Source organism: Lactuca saligna, chromosome 7, assembly GCF_052625555.1.
Source record: "Lactuca saligna cultivar CGN05327 chromosome 7, ASM5262555v1, whole genome shotgun sequence".
NCBI lineage: Eukaryota > Viridiplantae > Streptophyta > Magnoliopsida > Asterales > Asteraceae > Lactuca > Lactuca saligna.
Genome location: NC_136423.1, coordinates 17,000,667 through 17,019,154, shown reverse-complemented (window position 1 = coordinate 17,019,154; position 18,488 = coordinate 17,000,667). Strand labels below are relative to the sequence as shown.

Here is an 18,488-nt window from a genome sequence, read left to right as displayed (position 1 = left end):
TAGAATAAACTTCGATAATATTTACACCCATTTTTGTTGTAACTTTTTTTTTTCCTATAAGTATGATTTTTCTGATTTAAAAAAACCATGACCAAAAACTCGTTTTCTATTGTAACTTGATTAATGATTATTGATAATTTGATATCACAAAAGTTAGATAATTTTCAATAAATGCAAATTTCATATAATCTAACTTGATAACTAGCTATGTGGCTTAAACTAAAACCCGGCCCGTAACCCGGCCCATCTGAAAACATTCTATTATGCTGGTGAAGAGCGCTTAGATCTGAATTCAAAATTTCAAAATTTTGGGGAGCCTCTCCACTCTCTCTCTCTCTAACCCTAACGACAACTTAACGTTCCATTCCCCCAAAATCGAACTCCTAAAACTTGAAGTTTCAATCAGTTATCATCTTCCAAACATAGTTTCCGTTTGATTCACTTGAAATTTGGTGCAAGTTCAAGGCTACAACACAAAGCTGTCCGTATTCAACTCGTATCGGAGAGAGACATAAATCCAATGAGTTCTCGGAACCAAAACAAGCCGCCTGTAAATGTAAGTTTTTGAATAATTCAAATTTGAAACCATGTACTGGAATTTGTGAAATCTGCGTATATGTTGCTAGATTTGTTTTCTATGCTGTTATATTCTTTGATAGTTACATTTGTCGATCTCGTGTGCTTGCTATTTTCTCATTTTGGCCGTGACTTCATGTCTACCGACATTGGTTGTGTAATTACAAATGGGGTTCTGAATATCTGTATGGTTAGATTATATATACAAGTACATTCATACCAGCAGACTTCATTTCTTCTCTCCACCACATTTTGTTACATTATGGAGATCCTACTGCAACAATTAATGGAAATGAAACTGGCTTAATAAATTGATTTGTATTACCTGGAGCTGAATGTTTTATAGCAATCGTCTGTTTACATTTGAACACCGTTTATGAATTAATCATGTTTTTGTTTCATAGATTCGTTTTAGGGGTTTTTGTTTTCAGTTACTGAGTTGTGTTGGTGATATAGGTACAGAAAACTCGAGCAGTTGATGATGCTCCTTTAGATAAGCGTAGGAAAATTGGTACTGGTAGGATGATGGCCTCCACAACTGCAAGTCGAGGCAGGCAAGCACTTGCCCCAATGAGCAATCAGAAGGATGCTTCTATTCCTGCTCCTGTAGCACCCTCTGAAACCGAGGTTTCTGAGTGTGAAGATATCACATTTACAAAGGAGGAGGTTGTTGAGCTATTGAATGACAAGTTTAAAGGGAAAAAGTTTGATACAAAGGTCTGTATCTGTTATGTTATCTTATGCTTATAGTTATCATAAATTCATCATTTGTCTCTGAACTATGTGGTTGACATCTTTTGTATTTACAGTTAAAACAAGAGTGGATGACCAAGCACATTAAAAAGCTCCATGATTGCATAAAATGGTTCCAAAAGAGTCTTGAAGACCTTCTAGAGGAAAAAGATAACATGCGTACAATGCTGGATTCTTCTGAAACAAAATATGTGGAAGCAGGTGAAACTAAAGTCACTTCATTATATAAAAATTAATTTCATATTAACTTTCTTTTTTATCTGTTTACAGAGGCTGCAATGAAAATCAAGGAAGAAGAGTTGAATTCAACAATTTCCAAATTGGAAAACACTATTCTCTCTTTGAAAGAAAGTCTTGCGAACGAACAGTCACAAAAGCAAGTAAGCCTTTTTTTTTAACAACCCTGTGTTATCTTATCTTATCACCTTCTCTTTTTGTTTCTTACCTCAATTCTCTTTTACAATTACTAGGCTGCCATTGATGGACACAATATTGAAAAGGAAGTTACAGTTGCTTTATCAAAGGATCGAGATTCTTTAAAGGAAAAGCTTTTTGTTTCTGAGCAGAATTTGTCAACTGCTAATGACAAGGTGACTATAAACAAAAGAATCTACAGCCATAAAAGTTAAACTACAAAATATGGTTTTAAGTTTTGATTACAAATAACCTTTTAAGTTAATCACCTTTTCCCATTATCGATTTTCAGGTAAAACAACAAGAAGATATGTATAAAAGGTTGCAAGAATACAACACAAGTTTGCAACAATACAATAGCAAACTTCAAAATGAACTTAAAACAGCCACTGATGCAAACAAACAAGTGGAAAAAGAAAAAGCAGCAATCTTGGAAAACCACAGCACTTTAAGGGGACATTATAGCTTATTGCAGAAAGAGTTCACTTCCGCCAAAGTAAGCTTTTAATTTCACCTCAATCTTTTTTTCCCAATTTAACCCTGTGTTATTACAGGATTCACTAGATAATGCAGTCAAACAAAAGGAAGATGCTACAAATGAGGTTAAGGTACTCAGAGGCGAATTACAGAAGCTAAGGGAAGATCGTGAAAGTCAACTATCAGAAATACAAGATTTAAAATCTGAAATTCTTCGATATAAAGATAATACAGGGCGAACTGCTGCAGAGGTCCATAGTTTGAGCTTGAAATCAATTGCTTTGGAGGTTAGTTTTGTCTTTTCACCAACCCATTAAAAAGGTGTGAAGATGTTGACATATTCTTTTTTGTTTTATAGGAGACATGTTCTGATCAAAGCAAGCAAATATCTATCCTTGAACATCAGTTAGCAGCTGCAAATCAAAAACTAAAGGTACACAGCTTGTTTCTTGATCTTTTTTTTTCTTCACTTTATGTATAATGTTGATTTTATTTTTTTATTTTAATATTTACTATTTTTCCAATTAGATGGCGGATTTAAGTTCTTCAGAGATAAGAACAGAATACGAAGGGCAAAAGGAAATGATTTCTAAATTAGAAGATCAATTGAGGGAAAAGGAAGGTCAACTAAATGAAGGGGAGAGATTGAGGAAGAAGCTTCACAATACTATCTTGGTACCATATTTTTTTAATTATGTTCTCAGATAAAAACTCAAATGTTTATTTGGATTTAATGTTTTTATATAATAATAATAATAATAATAATTGCAGGAGCTAAAAGGGAACATAAGAGTTTTTTGTAGAGTGAGGCCTATGCTTTCTGATGATGCCCCTGGAGCTGATGCCACTGTCTCTTATCCAACTTCAGTTGAATTAGCTGAACGAGGCATTGAAATCGTTCAGAATGGTATGTAATAGCAACATACTTTCATTTTCTTTTTCACTTATTGGAGAATTTACCTTTTAATTGAGAAATTGCATATTTATTAATTTCAGGACAAATAACTCCTTTCACATTTGACAAAGTGTTTAAACAGAATGCATCTCAAGAAGATGTTTTTATGGAAATATCACAGCTTGTCCAAAGTGCTTTGGATGGGTACAAGGTTGGTTGTTTTTATGGGTAAAGTATGAAATGAAATTGGATAAATATTGATGTTTTTTAAAAAAAAAAAAACATTGGACAGGTGTGTATTTTTGCATATGGGCAAACAGGGTCTGGGAAAACATATACAATGATGGGGCCCGAAATTCCAAAAGAAAGTAAAGGTCTTATTCCACGTTCCTTAAAACAGATCTTTGAAACAAGTCAGACACTTGCTGCTCAGGGTTGGGAATTCAAAATGCAGGTTATATATCAATATCAATATCAATTAAAGTTTTTATTATTATTATTACGATGACGTGGCATTTACCTATTTGAAAAAAAAAATGTTTAGGCATCAATGCTGGAAATCTACAATGAAACAATTCGTGATTTGTTGTTAAAATCAAACACTGGAGATTCTTCAAGTGTAGAAGTGGTTGGGGGGAGGACAAAAGGGCTTACAGTTGTTGATGTCACCAGTGAGAATGAAGTTTCAAAGCTTCTCAAAAGGGCTTCTCAAAGCAGGTATATATTTATTTATTTATTTCATATATAGGAAATTTTGATATAACATAATTTATTTATTGTTAATTCAGGGCTGTTGGGAGGACAGACATGAACGAGCAGTCATCCAGATCTCATTTTGTTTTTACATTAAATATTGATGGTGTGAATCCTGTAAGTTTTTACATTAAATTATACGAAAAGCTAATTTAAGCGTTTTCTTTTTATTTATTTAATTATTTTCACAAATTTTATAGCACACGGAACAAAGAGTTCAAGGAGTTTTAAATCTTATTGATTTAGCCGGGAGTGAACGACTTTCAAAAAGTGGAGCCACTGGGGATAGATTAACTGAAACTAAGGTATATTTTACTTTTTATCCTATTATCATAATTGTCATTTTTTTTTTTTAATTAATTTGTTTTTTTTTTAAAAAAAAAATGTAACAGCATATCAATAAGAGTTTGTCTGCATTGAGCGAGGTTATTTTGGCTCTTGGAAAGAAGGAAGATCATATTCCATATAGGAACTCCAAGCTCACTTACCTTCTTCAGGTATTTTAAATTTAAAAATACTAACAATTTTCTTTTATTTAATTAGTTTTTTGTATTAATAAAAAGTTATTATGCAATTTGTGTAGCCATGTTTGGGAGGAGACTCGAAGACTTTGATGTTTGTGAATGTGTCACCTGACCCGTTGTCAGTGAACGAGTCACTGTGTGCATTGAAATTTGCTGCACGAGTCAACTCGTGTGAGATTGGAATTCCGCGTCGTCAAACCAGCCGACCAATTGATTCGCGTTTGAGTTGTGGGTAAATTTGTAATTTTGTCATATCCCCTATGACAAAATGACACCTGTGCTACTATTAAATATGATTTGTTTTTGTTGAGAGTGGGAAGTTTGTTTTTAACAAACAATATTAAGTTGTAGTTGTATGGTGATTTGGTTTGTGAATTTATATTTGTTGTAACTGATGTAGATGGGGTTTTTTCTTATTGGTTATGAATGGTGATTTGTAATTTTTTTTATTATCATTTTTCTAGTGTTTTCATACATAAAGATGATGTCGTATTTTCTTTCAAGTTGATCTTATAAACTATTACATTTTGTTAATTTTAATGTCAACATATTCTTTGTATCATATATATTTCAAACAATGTTTTATAATACTTATTAAAGTATTAAAATTTATTATAAACTGATGTGTTTAAAAAACAAATTCATTAAATTAATGAATTCTATAGAAAAATCTATATAGACAAGTATTAAAATGGTTGTGATTACTCCCTTGTTAAAGCTAATAACATAAGAAATTAAATATAATCCTATCTTTTCTTTATATTTATTTTTCTATCCATATGAGATGATAACAAATGTTACATTTTGATAAAATTAATCTTGTATATGAAACTAAAATGGTTATTATATTATTTCCCATTTTGATTAATTTCTTAAACTTTGTATATGTTTTCTTGAGTTTGCATTTTGCAATGTGGATAATCACATATTTAAGATTTTCTTTTAGTTATTCCTATACATGTCTCCTATGAAGTATCATATCATCTTGAAATATCGACTCATGATACGTTCGGTGTACTGCAAGGTATGTTTGAACTCTTTTAGAGAGTATGCAGTTCGTTGCATAGAACTCACGGGGTTTAAATACAGGCACAATATAGTTAGGGATGTTTTGGTCGATGTATTTAAGCGTGTCGGAGTTTCTTCCAAGAAAGAGACTCCTAAGAATTTCTTGACTTACCCGACAAAAGAAAGGTCAACCCTTAGACTGACTGACTTTTTGATTTTTGGATGACTTGGAGGAAAAACATGTGTGGACCTTACAGGGTTATCCCCTTTCGTAAGGTTGAGGGTTGGGGTTTCATGGTGGGATAGACAGCATTAAAAGTTGCTACATGCAAGGTCATCAAACATGAAAAATCAACACGTGTTCATACCATTTTAATTTGATATGTTTGGTTTCCTTGCGTCGGGTGCGGTGTGGCTTCTTAATGGAGTACAACAAATCATGAATAACAATGTTATATCACCAAGATCTATGGATGTGGTCTTCAATAGAGTTGACTTTACCATACAAAAAGACTTAGCGGCACAATTTGTTGCACGTTTGTCTTCTCATTCGTTGTACGATGATAACTAAGATTTATTAATGTTCGATTACCTAGTAAATTGCCCTCGTGTGTTACGGTACGAGCAATTTGTTTTATAAATTGACTTTTGACAATTGTATTAATAAAAAAAATGTACGTACTGTTGCGTTTGTTGGTAGATAAATGCACAAGGTTGCTACAACTAACTAACTCCAACTTATACGGTCCAATAAAAACGTATTATACATGGCCGAACTCATATGTATGAAACGTACACAAAATTTATGTCGAAATGTAAAGAAACTCTAATTTATACTGTCACATCCCAAACCAGAACGACGGAAACGTCTGGGGGCGAATGGAGTGACTTCATGTATAGTATCATAGCAGTTGGATATAAATGAATCATAGGATCACAAAAAACATTCATACATTGAGAATACAAGTTTATATTGTTTACAAACTTTGTTTACTCAAAAGTTAAGTACAAACAGTTGAAAAGTAGAAATGATGATGTTGTGACACCTGCCCTCAAAAATGTTTTTGTTATACATTGGTTTCCTGAGAATACAAACAGTTTTGAAAAGCGTCAATATTAAAGTTGGTGAGTTCATAAGCATTTTTGTATGCATAAAACCAGTAATGTTTCATTGTAATGGATAGCGTAGAGTTTTACAGAAAATCCAATATTTTCTTAAATGTAAGATGTAGTCTTAAACTCTAAGACAAAAAATGTACGTTATATTGAACCGGGAAATAGTATGTAGTTTTATTTTTATGTAAAACAAATGAAGTGTAAGTTACTCCGTAAACCAAGTCGTTTTGTTAATCCATATGTGAGTTATTATAACCATGCTTAATATGACTGATATGCCTGAACAACGTTCTTCAGACATCAGAATTAGAAGACTTTTGTCACCCTAGATTTTCCGGTCTAACTGTAGCGAACAGCTGAGGTGTGGGGTTGTCAATCCCGTATATATCTATACACAACGGTCTCGCTCTCCCTTCTGGTTATAATGCATGACTTAAGATGTACTTTAGGTAAAATACGATGAATGAATGTCTCCCAAGAGCATCAACAGATTTACATAAACTATGACGCCTTTTTCTTGTAAAAAATTAAGGGAGAATTTGATATATGCCCTTCTTAAGGATCAAAATATCATATTTACCCAACTTAATTTCTAAATATCATATTTACCCTTCATAAAATTTCTAAATATCATATTTACCATTTATAAAATTTCAAAATATCATATATGTCCTTTTTAAACATCATAATATCATATATGCCCTTCTTAAATATCAAAATATCGTATATGCACTTTTTAAACATCAAAATATCAATGATAATATCTAAAATATTCTTCATCTACAACATAATCAACAAAAAAAAACTAAACAATCAAAATATACATTCTATAGAGAGAGTTGAAGATGAATATTTTTGTTTGTCAAGAGGACAGCATTCCAACAATTTAGAAGTTCACATTCCATTATCATAGACGTAAGGATAATATCGTTAATTTTTTTAATCATTATAGTAATTTTAAGTTATAAAAAATGATTATAAAATATTAAAAACATTATAAAAAAGGATTTGGGCAAATATGATATTTTGAAGGTTTATGAAGGATAAATATGATATTAAGAAAATAAGGTGGGCAAATATGATATTTTGAGGTTTAAGAAGGGCATATATGAAATTCTCCCAAAAATTAATTATACCCTTGAAAACTAAATGTTTCCTCTGAAATGAAAGTGTAGTTTTGTGACTATCCAAGCTATACCAATTATAGTTTATCTTGTATGTTTGTTGAGACCATTTATATAATCATTTATATAAATATAAGATATTTACTTATCTAGTGTGAAAATATGAAAGTAAAACTTGATATCTTTGGGATGAAACCCACCAAAATAGTAAGTGGCTAAAAAGTAACAATTTTTGCTAGAAAAACTATCTTTTAGGTGAAAACTTTCCAAAACCTTGAAATTTTACAATCATATTTTCTTGATGATGTTTGTAACATAATATAAGTTATGTTTTTGGTTAACCTTGCATATCAAAACTAATTTATCACAAATGTTATGTAAAAGTAATGATAATCTTATCTTGAACAAATAATGGTTTATACTTCAACATCAAGAAGTAACAACAAATATTGAGTGGTTTTGATGGGTGGATTCGAAGGGGTGTTGAGAAGTTTTTCAAGCCTAAATACTTGAATGAAGTTGACGATCTTCCTTGAGAATAATGTTATCCTAAGGTTTTAAGACATTTAAAGTGTGTAAATGGAATGATCTAAACATAAGAGTGTAACAGATGCTAAGAAGTCTCGAATTTACTTACCAAATCTATAAAGAATGTTTGAAGAAATAAGCCTCTTTAATGCTTGGAAGTTGACCTTTTGAGAGCATGGAGTTTTCACAGTAAGTAGAATGGAGTTGTGATATGTGATGGAGTGGTTTTCGTCCTTGATAAAGGATGGAGATGATAAGATGGTTGCTTGGTTAACTGGAGGTTAAAGCATTGTTATTTGGTGGTTATTACGTGGTTTACTGTAATTGTGTTGGAAATGGGTGAGTTATCACATCCTAAAGTCAACTTTCCTTACCTTTTTCATATCCTAGGCCCCAAACCCTTATGAAACACTCTAGTATCCTAGGGTTGACCTTACTTTTTGATTTCAGTCCCAGGTCTTATCCCATGGTGTTTTCGGCCTTAGTGGACCCTTAAGGTGTGTTTTTGGTCCTTATGTTTTCTAGACAAGTTGTTTGCGGCTTTAAGTAATGTAGATCTCAAGGGTGATGGCCTTAGACTCTAGAATTCAAGATCCTTGCATAATTACATGCTGTTATGTTATAACCATTCGATTCTTGTTTGCTTTGCATGAACTTTTCAATGCTTAATTCAACATGAATTTCCAAGTGTATATTATCTTTAATTATACAAATGGTGCCCTCTTGACATATACTGACATGTACATAAAATAAGTAAGATTTTTTTTTTTTTTAAGTTAACAAACGAAAACTTAAAATAATAACAATTGTATTATATGCGACCTGACTCAATATAGGAAACCCACATAAAAATTAAAAGCCATGACCATGCAGGAGAGTTTCTGCTTGTGTAAAGTTTGCATGAAATCGTAAAAAAAATTATGTTAAAACATTGATAAACTCGAATTTATATCGATATTTACACCATGTTTTTTATAAAATTAACAAACAAAAGTTGTAAATATGCACGGAAATGATGATCATTTTAAATTTATATCCATGCATAGTACATACATATTACGGGGATTAATATAAAAATTTTAAAAAGAAAAGGAAGAAGGTGATATTTTATGAAGTTCAAATGAAAGTAATTTGCAAAAAAAAATAGATGGATGGAAACTTGGAAAGTATAAATATACAAATTAAAAAAAATAAAAAAATATATAATTTATAAAAATGGAAGGGTCTCTACCGACATTGCAAATTGATATTAAATATGATTTCTTAATTTTATTTTATGTAAAAGTTAAATATAATATCTTAATTTTATTTCAAATAAAATTGTTGCCAAATCATTATTCTTGTCTAGACTCTAGATACACGAAGTATCTCATCAAAACCGATGGCTGTAGAATCCACAGATTCCAGGTGGCAACCCTTCAAGGATTGGGTGGAGTTGATTTGAAAACAAATGGGACCCAATCTATGTTTATCCACACTCTCTTTATTGTTCTTAATCAAATTGCCAGTGGAATCTTTGTAAACGAAGAGAAGATGGAAGGCGATCTAGAAACCCCGAAACCAGAAGTTGTCAAGGTTGAGTCAGTTGAATCATGGGATTCCCTTTTGCAACAATCAATGTCTGATGGAACCCCTGTAAGTATTTCTATACCCGTTATCTTCAATTATGTTTTTCTTTTTCTCTTTCAATTGGGGTTTTTCCTAAAACCCTAACTTTTGTTTCTTCTTCTTCTTCTTCTTCCAGATTTTGGGTTAAGGGGATAAGTTCTTGTTCAATTTCACAATGAAGAGATTGTTGTCTGTCGCAAAAATAGCTGATTATAGCTCCTAGAACTGTTACTGTGAATTTTGAAAATTATTTTCTTTATCTTCATCCCCATGAACTGTTGATGTGAATAAATTATTTTTCTTGAAAAAATAAAAGCTTTATCTAAGTATCTCCATCCCAGATCTTGAACGATATTTTTACTTCATTTTTTCAGTTGGGGTTTCTGTATACCCAATTTTTCTAATTTTTTTGGTTTATAGGAACTAACTCTTGTTAAATTTTGCATTGAAAAAATTGTTTTTTTGTTGCAAAATGACTGATCGTTGCTCCTTGAACTGTTAATGCTAATCTCCGATTAGGGTTTTGCTGGGTTTACAGATTAGGTGATTGAAATTAATGTAACAAAATATTTATTCAATCAAACTCTAAATTATGTTGTTTTACATCGAAAAATATGATATTTTGTAGCAAAAACAGCTGATTATTGCTCTTTTGATTGTAAATTTCAATCTTTGATGAATTTTTTTATTAGGGTCCTTTTTCGGATCATATTATGTTTCATTGGAAGTAAAGTAACAACGAATTTATTCAATCAAATCTTATGTTGTGTTGTAAAAAACTAAATTTTTTTCATTACATTTACAAACTGTGTAAAAGGAAGAAGGATAACGAAGAAGTTAATTCCGTCAAAGGGTATTTTAGGAATTCAAAACTGGGACCCTTACTTTTTCCACTAATTGAGTTTGAAATTCGATTCCAAACCTCAAGTAAAATGGAATAACTTTTAAAAAGTCATACCTTTCGCTTTCTTTAACCATTTTATTTAGAGATTTTCATGATTCAAATTTCAAAGGTCAAATAACGTTTAATCATCCTATTTGATTGTTAAATTTTATTAAATTTTAACACTTTTTATTTTTGTTGCCATTTGTAGATTGTTGCGCATTTTGCAGCTTCATGGTGCATCCCATCAGTGGCGATGAACTACTTTTTTGAAGAGTTGGCCTTAGAGTTCCATGACATAACCTTTCTTATAGTTGATGTTGATGATTTAAAGGTAATCTTTTTCACCTTTAATTTTTTGTTTTAAATAAAATCATTTGAGAAATTGATACGGAATATAAATGAAAGATTTGCTTAACATGGGTTCTTGTTCTTTGTCTTTAAATTCAACTTTTAAAATATTCCAAAAAATATCATAAAAGTAGTGAATAGTCAAATGATACGTAATGTCTTCATTGATAATTGTGCTATATAAACATATGTGTCAAAAGTGGTATGCAATTTGTTGAAAGCATATCTTTATTGGAAATTGATGGGAATGATATTTTTGTTTTTTGATATATTTTTTTAGGAAATAGCAAGCAAATATGAGGTGAAGGCAATGCCAACATTCTTGTTGATAAAAGAAGGTGAAGTCGTTGGGAAATTAGTGGGAGCAAATCCTGATGAGATCAAGAAAAGGATCGAGACTCTTCTTCAATTCAACACTCCCAATGTGGTCTAGTGCTACTCTAACAAGTACCATGAGCTTATTTTCTTGTACATTCCAAGTCACTTTGTATGCTATACAACTTGGTTTGTGGGGCCTTTTGTTGTACGTTGTGATTCTTGTTTGGAAGTGACTTTATATGAGATTGATTTGTGTTCACTCAATTTGGACTTTTTGTGAGTGGTACATAAAGAATCTTGTCAAAGCAATGTTGTTGTAAGTTGTAAGATTTGAATTCATGTCGTTTTTGTGAATATTTTGTAAATATTCACATTTTAAGAACGTATTCCATGCCTAAAAACATCGATTCTTTGTTTGAATTGATTAGCTTTTATTTGATTGAGAAATAGGTCGATTATCGGATATCAAAATCTTATTTTAACCCTTTTTTTTATCAAAATTTTGACCATTTGAATTTCTAAATGATTAAGAAATAAGTTGATGTCGAATATAAGAATTTATTTTTTAACTTTTTCTTAAACCAATTGGCCATCTAGCATGTTAAGTGTGTTTAAATGAAAACTAATAAAAATTTGTGCAACGGTCTTCATAAATTTACTCCATTTTTAGGACAACATAAGAAATAGTTGTTTTATTGTGTTTGACGTGCATTGATAATATGAATGATATAAATAAAAACTTTTTAATCCTTTATCCCACCAAAAGATGTGGAACATGGTGGGACATATACTTTTTCTATTGTTTGTGCAAAATATATGAATGTTCTTCTTATCTTTATTATCGAAAATAGTTGTAAGTTTGTGTAGCCATGTCCAGTCGAATCCAATTTAGTTTAGTCCTATCTTGTTTGGATTATTTCCCACGTAACAAACACATCATTAAGGGGCTTGCAGAGCTTATGTATGATTCGTCTAAAGTAATTGTTTGTTTTCTTTAACTCGAGGTATACTTTGTACAAAAAACTAAAGTGATAGTATCTACACGAATGAATAATTTATATGCATGATGTGTAATGTATTTGTATTTTTACCTATAATAACAATGTATTTGTATTTCCTTACCTATAATAGCAATGTGAATAATTATATGCATGATGTGTAATGTATTTATATTTTTTTTTTACCTATAATAACAATGTATTTATATTTCCTTACCTATAATAGCAATATGTAATATGAAGCATGCAACTTATAAGCTTCATTTTACATATTGTTATTATAGGTAAATATTTGTAAGTATGTTGTTATTGTTGGTAATGATTTTAAGAATGTTCTTGTTATCGGTAATGATTGTAAGTATGTTGTTATTATCTGAAAAAGTTCAAGTACATATAAAAATATTATTGACAATAAATTGTAAGTATGAGGCTATCATCTAAAAAATGCAAAGTAAAAAAATGTAAGTATCTTCTTGTTATGTCCGAATATGTATAAAATACTTGTAAAGGGAGAGGTTGAATACAAGTATAGTTTTTTTGTAAATATTTTCTTAAAGCATATCCAACAAGTAAATAAATAACAAAATTATAAATCTTTATAACGTTTTCTGGTTTGTATAAACTTGAAAGGATAATGTGTTTACAATGTGGAAGGTAAACACTCTTTTGATAATCTCTCAAGTTATGAGATAATAATATTATATGATCTTAGAAATAAAATCCTTACATTTAAGAAATTACTCTTTCTATCCTATACTAAGCAATTGAACACATACAAGAATATATAAGATCTACATGCAGCACAATATGATGCAATCCATACCTTTTTTAATTTTAGGGTTAGTAAGAGTGTTTTTTTTGTCTTTGTCGAAAAAATATGTATGCTACAATTGAAACAATAATCTTGGTTAATTTTAGTCTTTAATGTATAGAATCTGTCCGAGTTTGATGAACCATGCAATATATGAACATTGTTGTTGATTTTTTCTTGATAAACATACCCCATGACTTAAAATCTTCAATGCATTGGAACTGTGTCAGTTTGACTACTATAAACACACATTTTGCTACACATATAAGATAGGATCATTATTACACATTGTTATCATCCAAACACTAATTAAAATTTGCTACTAACACTTGCTACTATATGGGTTAAAAATAAAGTACTATATTTTACAAGTTTGAGGTTCTACAATATATTTTTCAACATTCACATCGTCAAGAATCTAATTCCATGCGTAAAAACATTGATCGGTTAAATTGATTGCCTTTAAATCTGATTAGAGATAGACCAATATCGAATATACGTATCTAATCATAAACTTTTTATTAAAGTTATTCAAAGAATGGATTTTTATATGATTAAGAAGTAGACCAATATCGAATATAAGTATCTAATCATAAACTTTTTATTAAAGTTATTCAAAGAATGGATTTTTATATGATTAAGAAGTAGGCCAATATCGAATACATATATATATATATATATATATATATATATATATATATATATATATATATATATATATATATATATATATATATATATATTCCTATTAATAAAAGAATAATTTCTTTTGGCAGGTGTCATTTTCTGAAAGTTTCTTAGTTTTTTTTCACATATTTATTTGAATCAATGATTATATAGTTACAAACAATCACATAACTTTCTTACATACTACTTTTTTTGAAAATAATATATTAATAGTTATGATTTTTAACTATCAAAATTCGATTAATTTTGAAACCATGGTTCTTACGAGTCATAACCTATATATATATATACATATGAAGCAAATGAATTACTAAAAACTTTGCAATGGTGTTTATGAAAATTTTATCGTATCGTAGGACATCATTAATGATAATATGTTATATTGTGCTTGATATTATTGAATCGAGACTATCATATCAATGAAAAAAAAAATGTATATTTTGTCCTATTATAAATGTGGGGCCAAATGAGACAATGACTTATTCTCCGGCTCTTGTTTATGCAAACGACATGATTGCCCTTCTTATATTTATCATCATAAATAGCCCTAATAAGTTTGTATAATCATATCTAATGGAATCTAGTTCATTCTAATATGGTCCTGTTCAGTTATTTATCACATAACAAACACATCGTTAGGAGGCTTTTAGAGCCATGTATGATGCGGCTAAAGCAATTTGTTCCCTCGATGGGGTTGTTATATCTCTATAATTTTATGTAAAACGTCTTTTTTGGTGTGATACTTTATTATTCTTCTCTTTATCAACCTTTTATGAATTATAAAGGAAGCCTTTTGATAATGCAAAAGAATCACAAATAAAGTAAATACACTAAATGTTGAATATGTTCTGAAACTCTTTGCTTGGCTCTCAAGTTAGCCATTTATTAGAAATGTATCCTACTTGTTACATGTTTGAATTTGTTTATGACTATTTATAAGATTATTATATAAAACCATCTCGATGTTTTATTTATTATTCCTATATATATTTTTCTCTTTTCTCTGTAAAGATTTATCAATAATATAAACGTTCAATAAGTAGTGGCCGTTCATTGTGTTTTTTCCTTTTCGGATTTCCACTTTATATCATTGTGTGTTCTTTGTGGGTTCTTCCGAATTGTTTATTTGATAACGACAAACAAAAACAATATCATTATTTGACTGACGTTTATTTCGTGTTTTTAGACAACATTAGACATAATATGTTATATTGTGTTTGACGTAATTGAACTAAGAGTATGATACCAATGCAAAAGTTGAATTCTTTATCCTAAAAAAAATACGGGGCCAGGTGAGACAACGACTTACTCTTGGTCTCTTGTTTATGCAAAAGACACGTGTGCCTTCTTATATTTATCATCGTAAATAGCCCTGATAAATTTGTTTAGTCTTGTCTAGTATAATCGAGTTCCTTTCGGTCATTTCTCACATAACAAACACATCTCTAAGGAGGATTTTAGAACTATGTACGCCTCAGCTAAAGCAATTTGTCCCTTCAATAGGGGTTGTTGTGTCTCTTTAGTTTTATAAACCATAAAAATCTCTTGGTATGATACTTTTTTATTCCTCTCTTTATCAAACTTTTACGAATTCTAAAGAACCCCTTTCATTATGCAAAAGAGTCGCAAATTGAGTAAATACAACAAACATAAACAATATTGTCAATTTATACAATTCATAAGTTATATAATCTATTAGTACGTTTAAAACTTTTAATAAATAATTAAAATTGTTATCAATGCGAAAATTTTCTGCTTAAGAAGGGAAATGAATAGATATGGAAGGAAAGTGAGATATTTAAGAAAAATCATGTTTTCAAGTTTAATTGATGGAAGAAAAGTGTTGGGAAAAAAAAGATTTTGGAATCATATTTTCCTTCCAAAATTTCCTCAAAGATTGGATGGATTCGGGAAGAAATTGAGGGGAAGAAAAATTTCCTAGTTATTTTTTTTTTCGAACACAAAAACTTAAAATTTTCTTTTTATTTTATTTCATTTACTTCGAATTTGGGAACAAATTTTTTTCAATCCCTTCCATCTCTTTGGGTCAATATTTTCCTTACTTTTCATTTATTGGATTGTGAGCAATGCGCATGGTGAGATCGATCCAATCAAATGAGTGGGACTGAAAATGTCATTTTGATAATAAGTTGGGTACTATGTGAAACAGGGTTATAGTAAAATGGTTTATTCTGTCATTTCTGAATATTATGGCTACGTGTTACTAGGACGAACACCCGCCACCCAGTGACAATCTCAATCTCCACGATTTTCCCCTTTCTTCCCCAAATTGCCAAATTCGCATGTGCTTTTCAAACCCACCGAATATTGCCCTCTAAAAGTCTCCCCAATTTATAATTCCTTTCACGTTTTTGGAACGCAAAAACCCACAAAATTCCCATTTGGGTAATCGATTTCTTCGGTCATTTTCCCACCGGAATAGTGAAATTCCGGTTAAGGTTTCCTCAAGAACAGGAAATGGTTGCACCGGAGGAGGATGATAATTCGAATTGTTTCTTCGATTTCAGTTTGATCGAACAGTTTCCGGTTCCCGGAGGTGAACTTCCCTCTCTCGATACGGATTTTCAGTGGTCGTCTAATCCATTTCCCGATTCAGCTAATCTTAGGTCAGTTTGCTTAAATCTTCGTTCAGTCAGTTTCATCATGGGATCAATTTATTTGATCATATTCTGTATCGTTCCTTTGTGTCTGTAGGCTGTAGCTCTCTACATTGCTAATTTTAATTTTACTATGAGGGTGTTTGGATGTGCTTTTTTACTTAAAGAATCGGAATCAAAGTCTGATTATCAGATAGTTATGAGTTTAGAGTTAGGGATTGTAATGTAATCATTAAGCTGTTTTATTGGATCTTATGTTGACCCTAATTAATCAGAGCTTTACATATCTTGATTCAAGATCATGATTACCATGTTTCTTGTTTATGTAGGTTTCTTTCAGCTTCAATTACAATAAACTTTTAATTAGTGGAAATAATCATACCCCTCTTGTTTTACATACGCAGCAAAGAATTTGTGGATTCATTAGGAAAATCAAATACTACCAAAGAAGACGAGTCCAGAAAGAGGTATTATTCTTTTCATCTTTTTCAATTTTTTTTTTCCTGACACATTATTACATACGAGGTGAGTTTATTGTATGTAGGGCCCATCCTGGATCGTGCTCTGATTCAAAAGCATGCCGAGAGAAGAAGAGAAGGGATAAGCTGAATGAAAGGTACACTTTTTTCTCATTAAAAATATGTTGTCCACTTGAAATATAGGCAAATCTAAAAAAACAAAAACTAGAACTTAAAGGGGAAAGGGTCGTTTTTTCTGCATTAAGTGAAAGAGAAGATTTATATATAGCTTACTGGATTAAGTCGTGTCTGTATCAAGTAAAGAAAAAAGAAAAAAAATATGGTCGTAATGTTTTGAATTTTGAATTTGGTTTGAAAAGGTTTCAAGAATTGAATGAAATTTTGGACCCTGGAAGGTCACCCAAGACGGATAAGAGCGTTATTTTGGCGGACGCGATCCGAATGGTCACTCAGTTGAGGAACGATGCGGCCAAGCTTAAAGACTCTTCGCAAGATTTACTTGTCAAAATCAATGAGTTGAAGGTAAATCTCTTGGAACGCTGTTATCTGTTATCTGTTATCTATATTGATGTTATTTTATTCCATTTGTTTATGACAAAAGATACGCTTTGACTTGTGAGGATTTCATTCCTTTTGTTTATGAGAAAAAAATATAATTTGACTTTTGAGGTCAACTTACAAAACTATGAACCTTGGAGATTCTCTAGTTTCTTGGAACTTGTTCCATAGTTTGTATGGTAGGATGTTTGACCACAAACTCAAAATATATATTTAATTGTAGATATACGTACTTCTTTGCTTTTTTTTTTTCTTGTTCTTTTCAAGATTTGTACTTCTGTTCACGATGATACAAAATATGAAGCTTATAAAATAATATATATGATCGTACCTTTTTTTCTTTTCATATTTATTTCCATTTTGACTTTTTAAGCATCATTTAACTTTGTGTATATGACAGGTTGAGAAGAACGAACTAAGAGACGAAAAGCAGAAGCTAAAAGCAGAAAAAGAGAGACTCGAACAGCAACTGAAAGCCGCCACCACCTATTGTGGCCCACCAGCCGCCTTCTATCCGCCAGCTCATCCTGTGATCCCGGTCTCCACTCCCAACAAGTTCATGCCATTCATGGGATTCCAAGGAGTTCCGATGTGGCAATTTGCTTCCCCAAATGCAGTCGACACATCCAAAGATCATGTTCTTCGATCTCCACTTGCATGATACAAGAAATTGATTCTTCCATTCCATCTTAATCTGTGCAGATTGGAAAGAAATTATGTGGAAAAAAAAAAACAAAAAACCATTCTGTGTAATCTTTTATATATATATATGAGCTATTGACGAACATGGTCATGATCAGTACTCAGTAGTAAGTGTAATTTTGACTTGTTGGTATAAGGAATCCAGATTTTGACCTTGCTGGAATTTTTGAACAGTGGGTTTGACTTTTCCCAATAGTCAACGCAATGTAGTAATGTAGTGTATCGTTAACTTGAAATTTGTGTTTAAAGTTTATAGCGGGTTTGATTATTATCATCTGAAGAACTCGATTTCATAGTATTAAAACGA

At 30.9% G+C, this 18,488-nt stretch overlaps 3 protein-coding genes across 3 annotated transcripts; all 3 read left to right on the top strand.

The window, feature by feature from the left end:
- Positions 1-290: 290 nt before the first annotated feature.
- Positions 291-4,847, top strand: LOC145005487 (kinesin-like protein KIN-14C). Its single transcript, XM_078964570.1, has 17 exons — positions 291-556; positions 1,033-1,293; positions 1,386-1,530; positions 1,600-1,709; positions 1,800-1,919; positions 2,036-2,239; positions 2,298-2,507; positions 2,579-2,653; positions 2,749-2,895; positions 2,992-3,127; positions 3,217-3,326; positions 3,408-3,569; positions 3,660-3,832; positions 3,904-3,985; positions 4,069-4,173; positions 4,261-4,365; positions 4,452-4,847. The coding sequence occupies exons 1-17, from the start codon at positions 521-523 to the stop codon at positions 4,626-4,628; spliced, it is 2,358 nt and encodes a 785-aa protein (XP_078820696.1). The 5' UTR covers positions 291-520; the 3' UTR covers positions 4,629-4,847.
- A 4,719-nt stretch (positions 4,848-9,566) lies between these two features.
- CXXS1 (thioredoxin family protein CXXS1) lies at positions 9,567-11,710 on the top strand. The gene is made up of 3 exons (XM_078964553.1): positions 9,567-9,803; positions 10,871-10,993; positions 11,291-11,710. The coding sequence occupies exons 1-3, from the start codon at positions 9,633-9,635 to the stop codon at positions 11,441-11,443; spliced, it is 447 nt and encodes a 148-aa protein (XP_078820679.1). The 5' UTR covers positions 9,567-9,632; the 3' UTR covers positions 11,444-11,710.
- Positions 11,711-16,073: 4,363 nt separating this feature from the next.
- Positions 16,074-18,354, top strand: LOC145005967 (transcription factor bHLH115-like). The gene is made up of 5 exons (XM_078965065.1): positions 16,074-16,451; positions 16,847-16,909; positions 16,987-17,058; positions 17,281-17,443; positions 17,880-18,354. Exons 1-5 carry the CDS (start codon positions 16,303-16,305, stop codon positions 18,138-18,140), a joined length of 708 nt encoding a protein of 235 aa, XP_078821191.1. The 5' UTR covers positions 16,074-16,302; the 3' UTR covers positions 18,141-18,354.
- Positions 18,355-18,488: the final 134 nt, after the last annotated feature.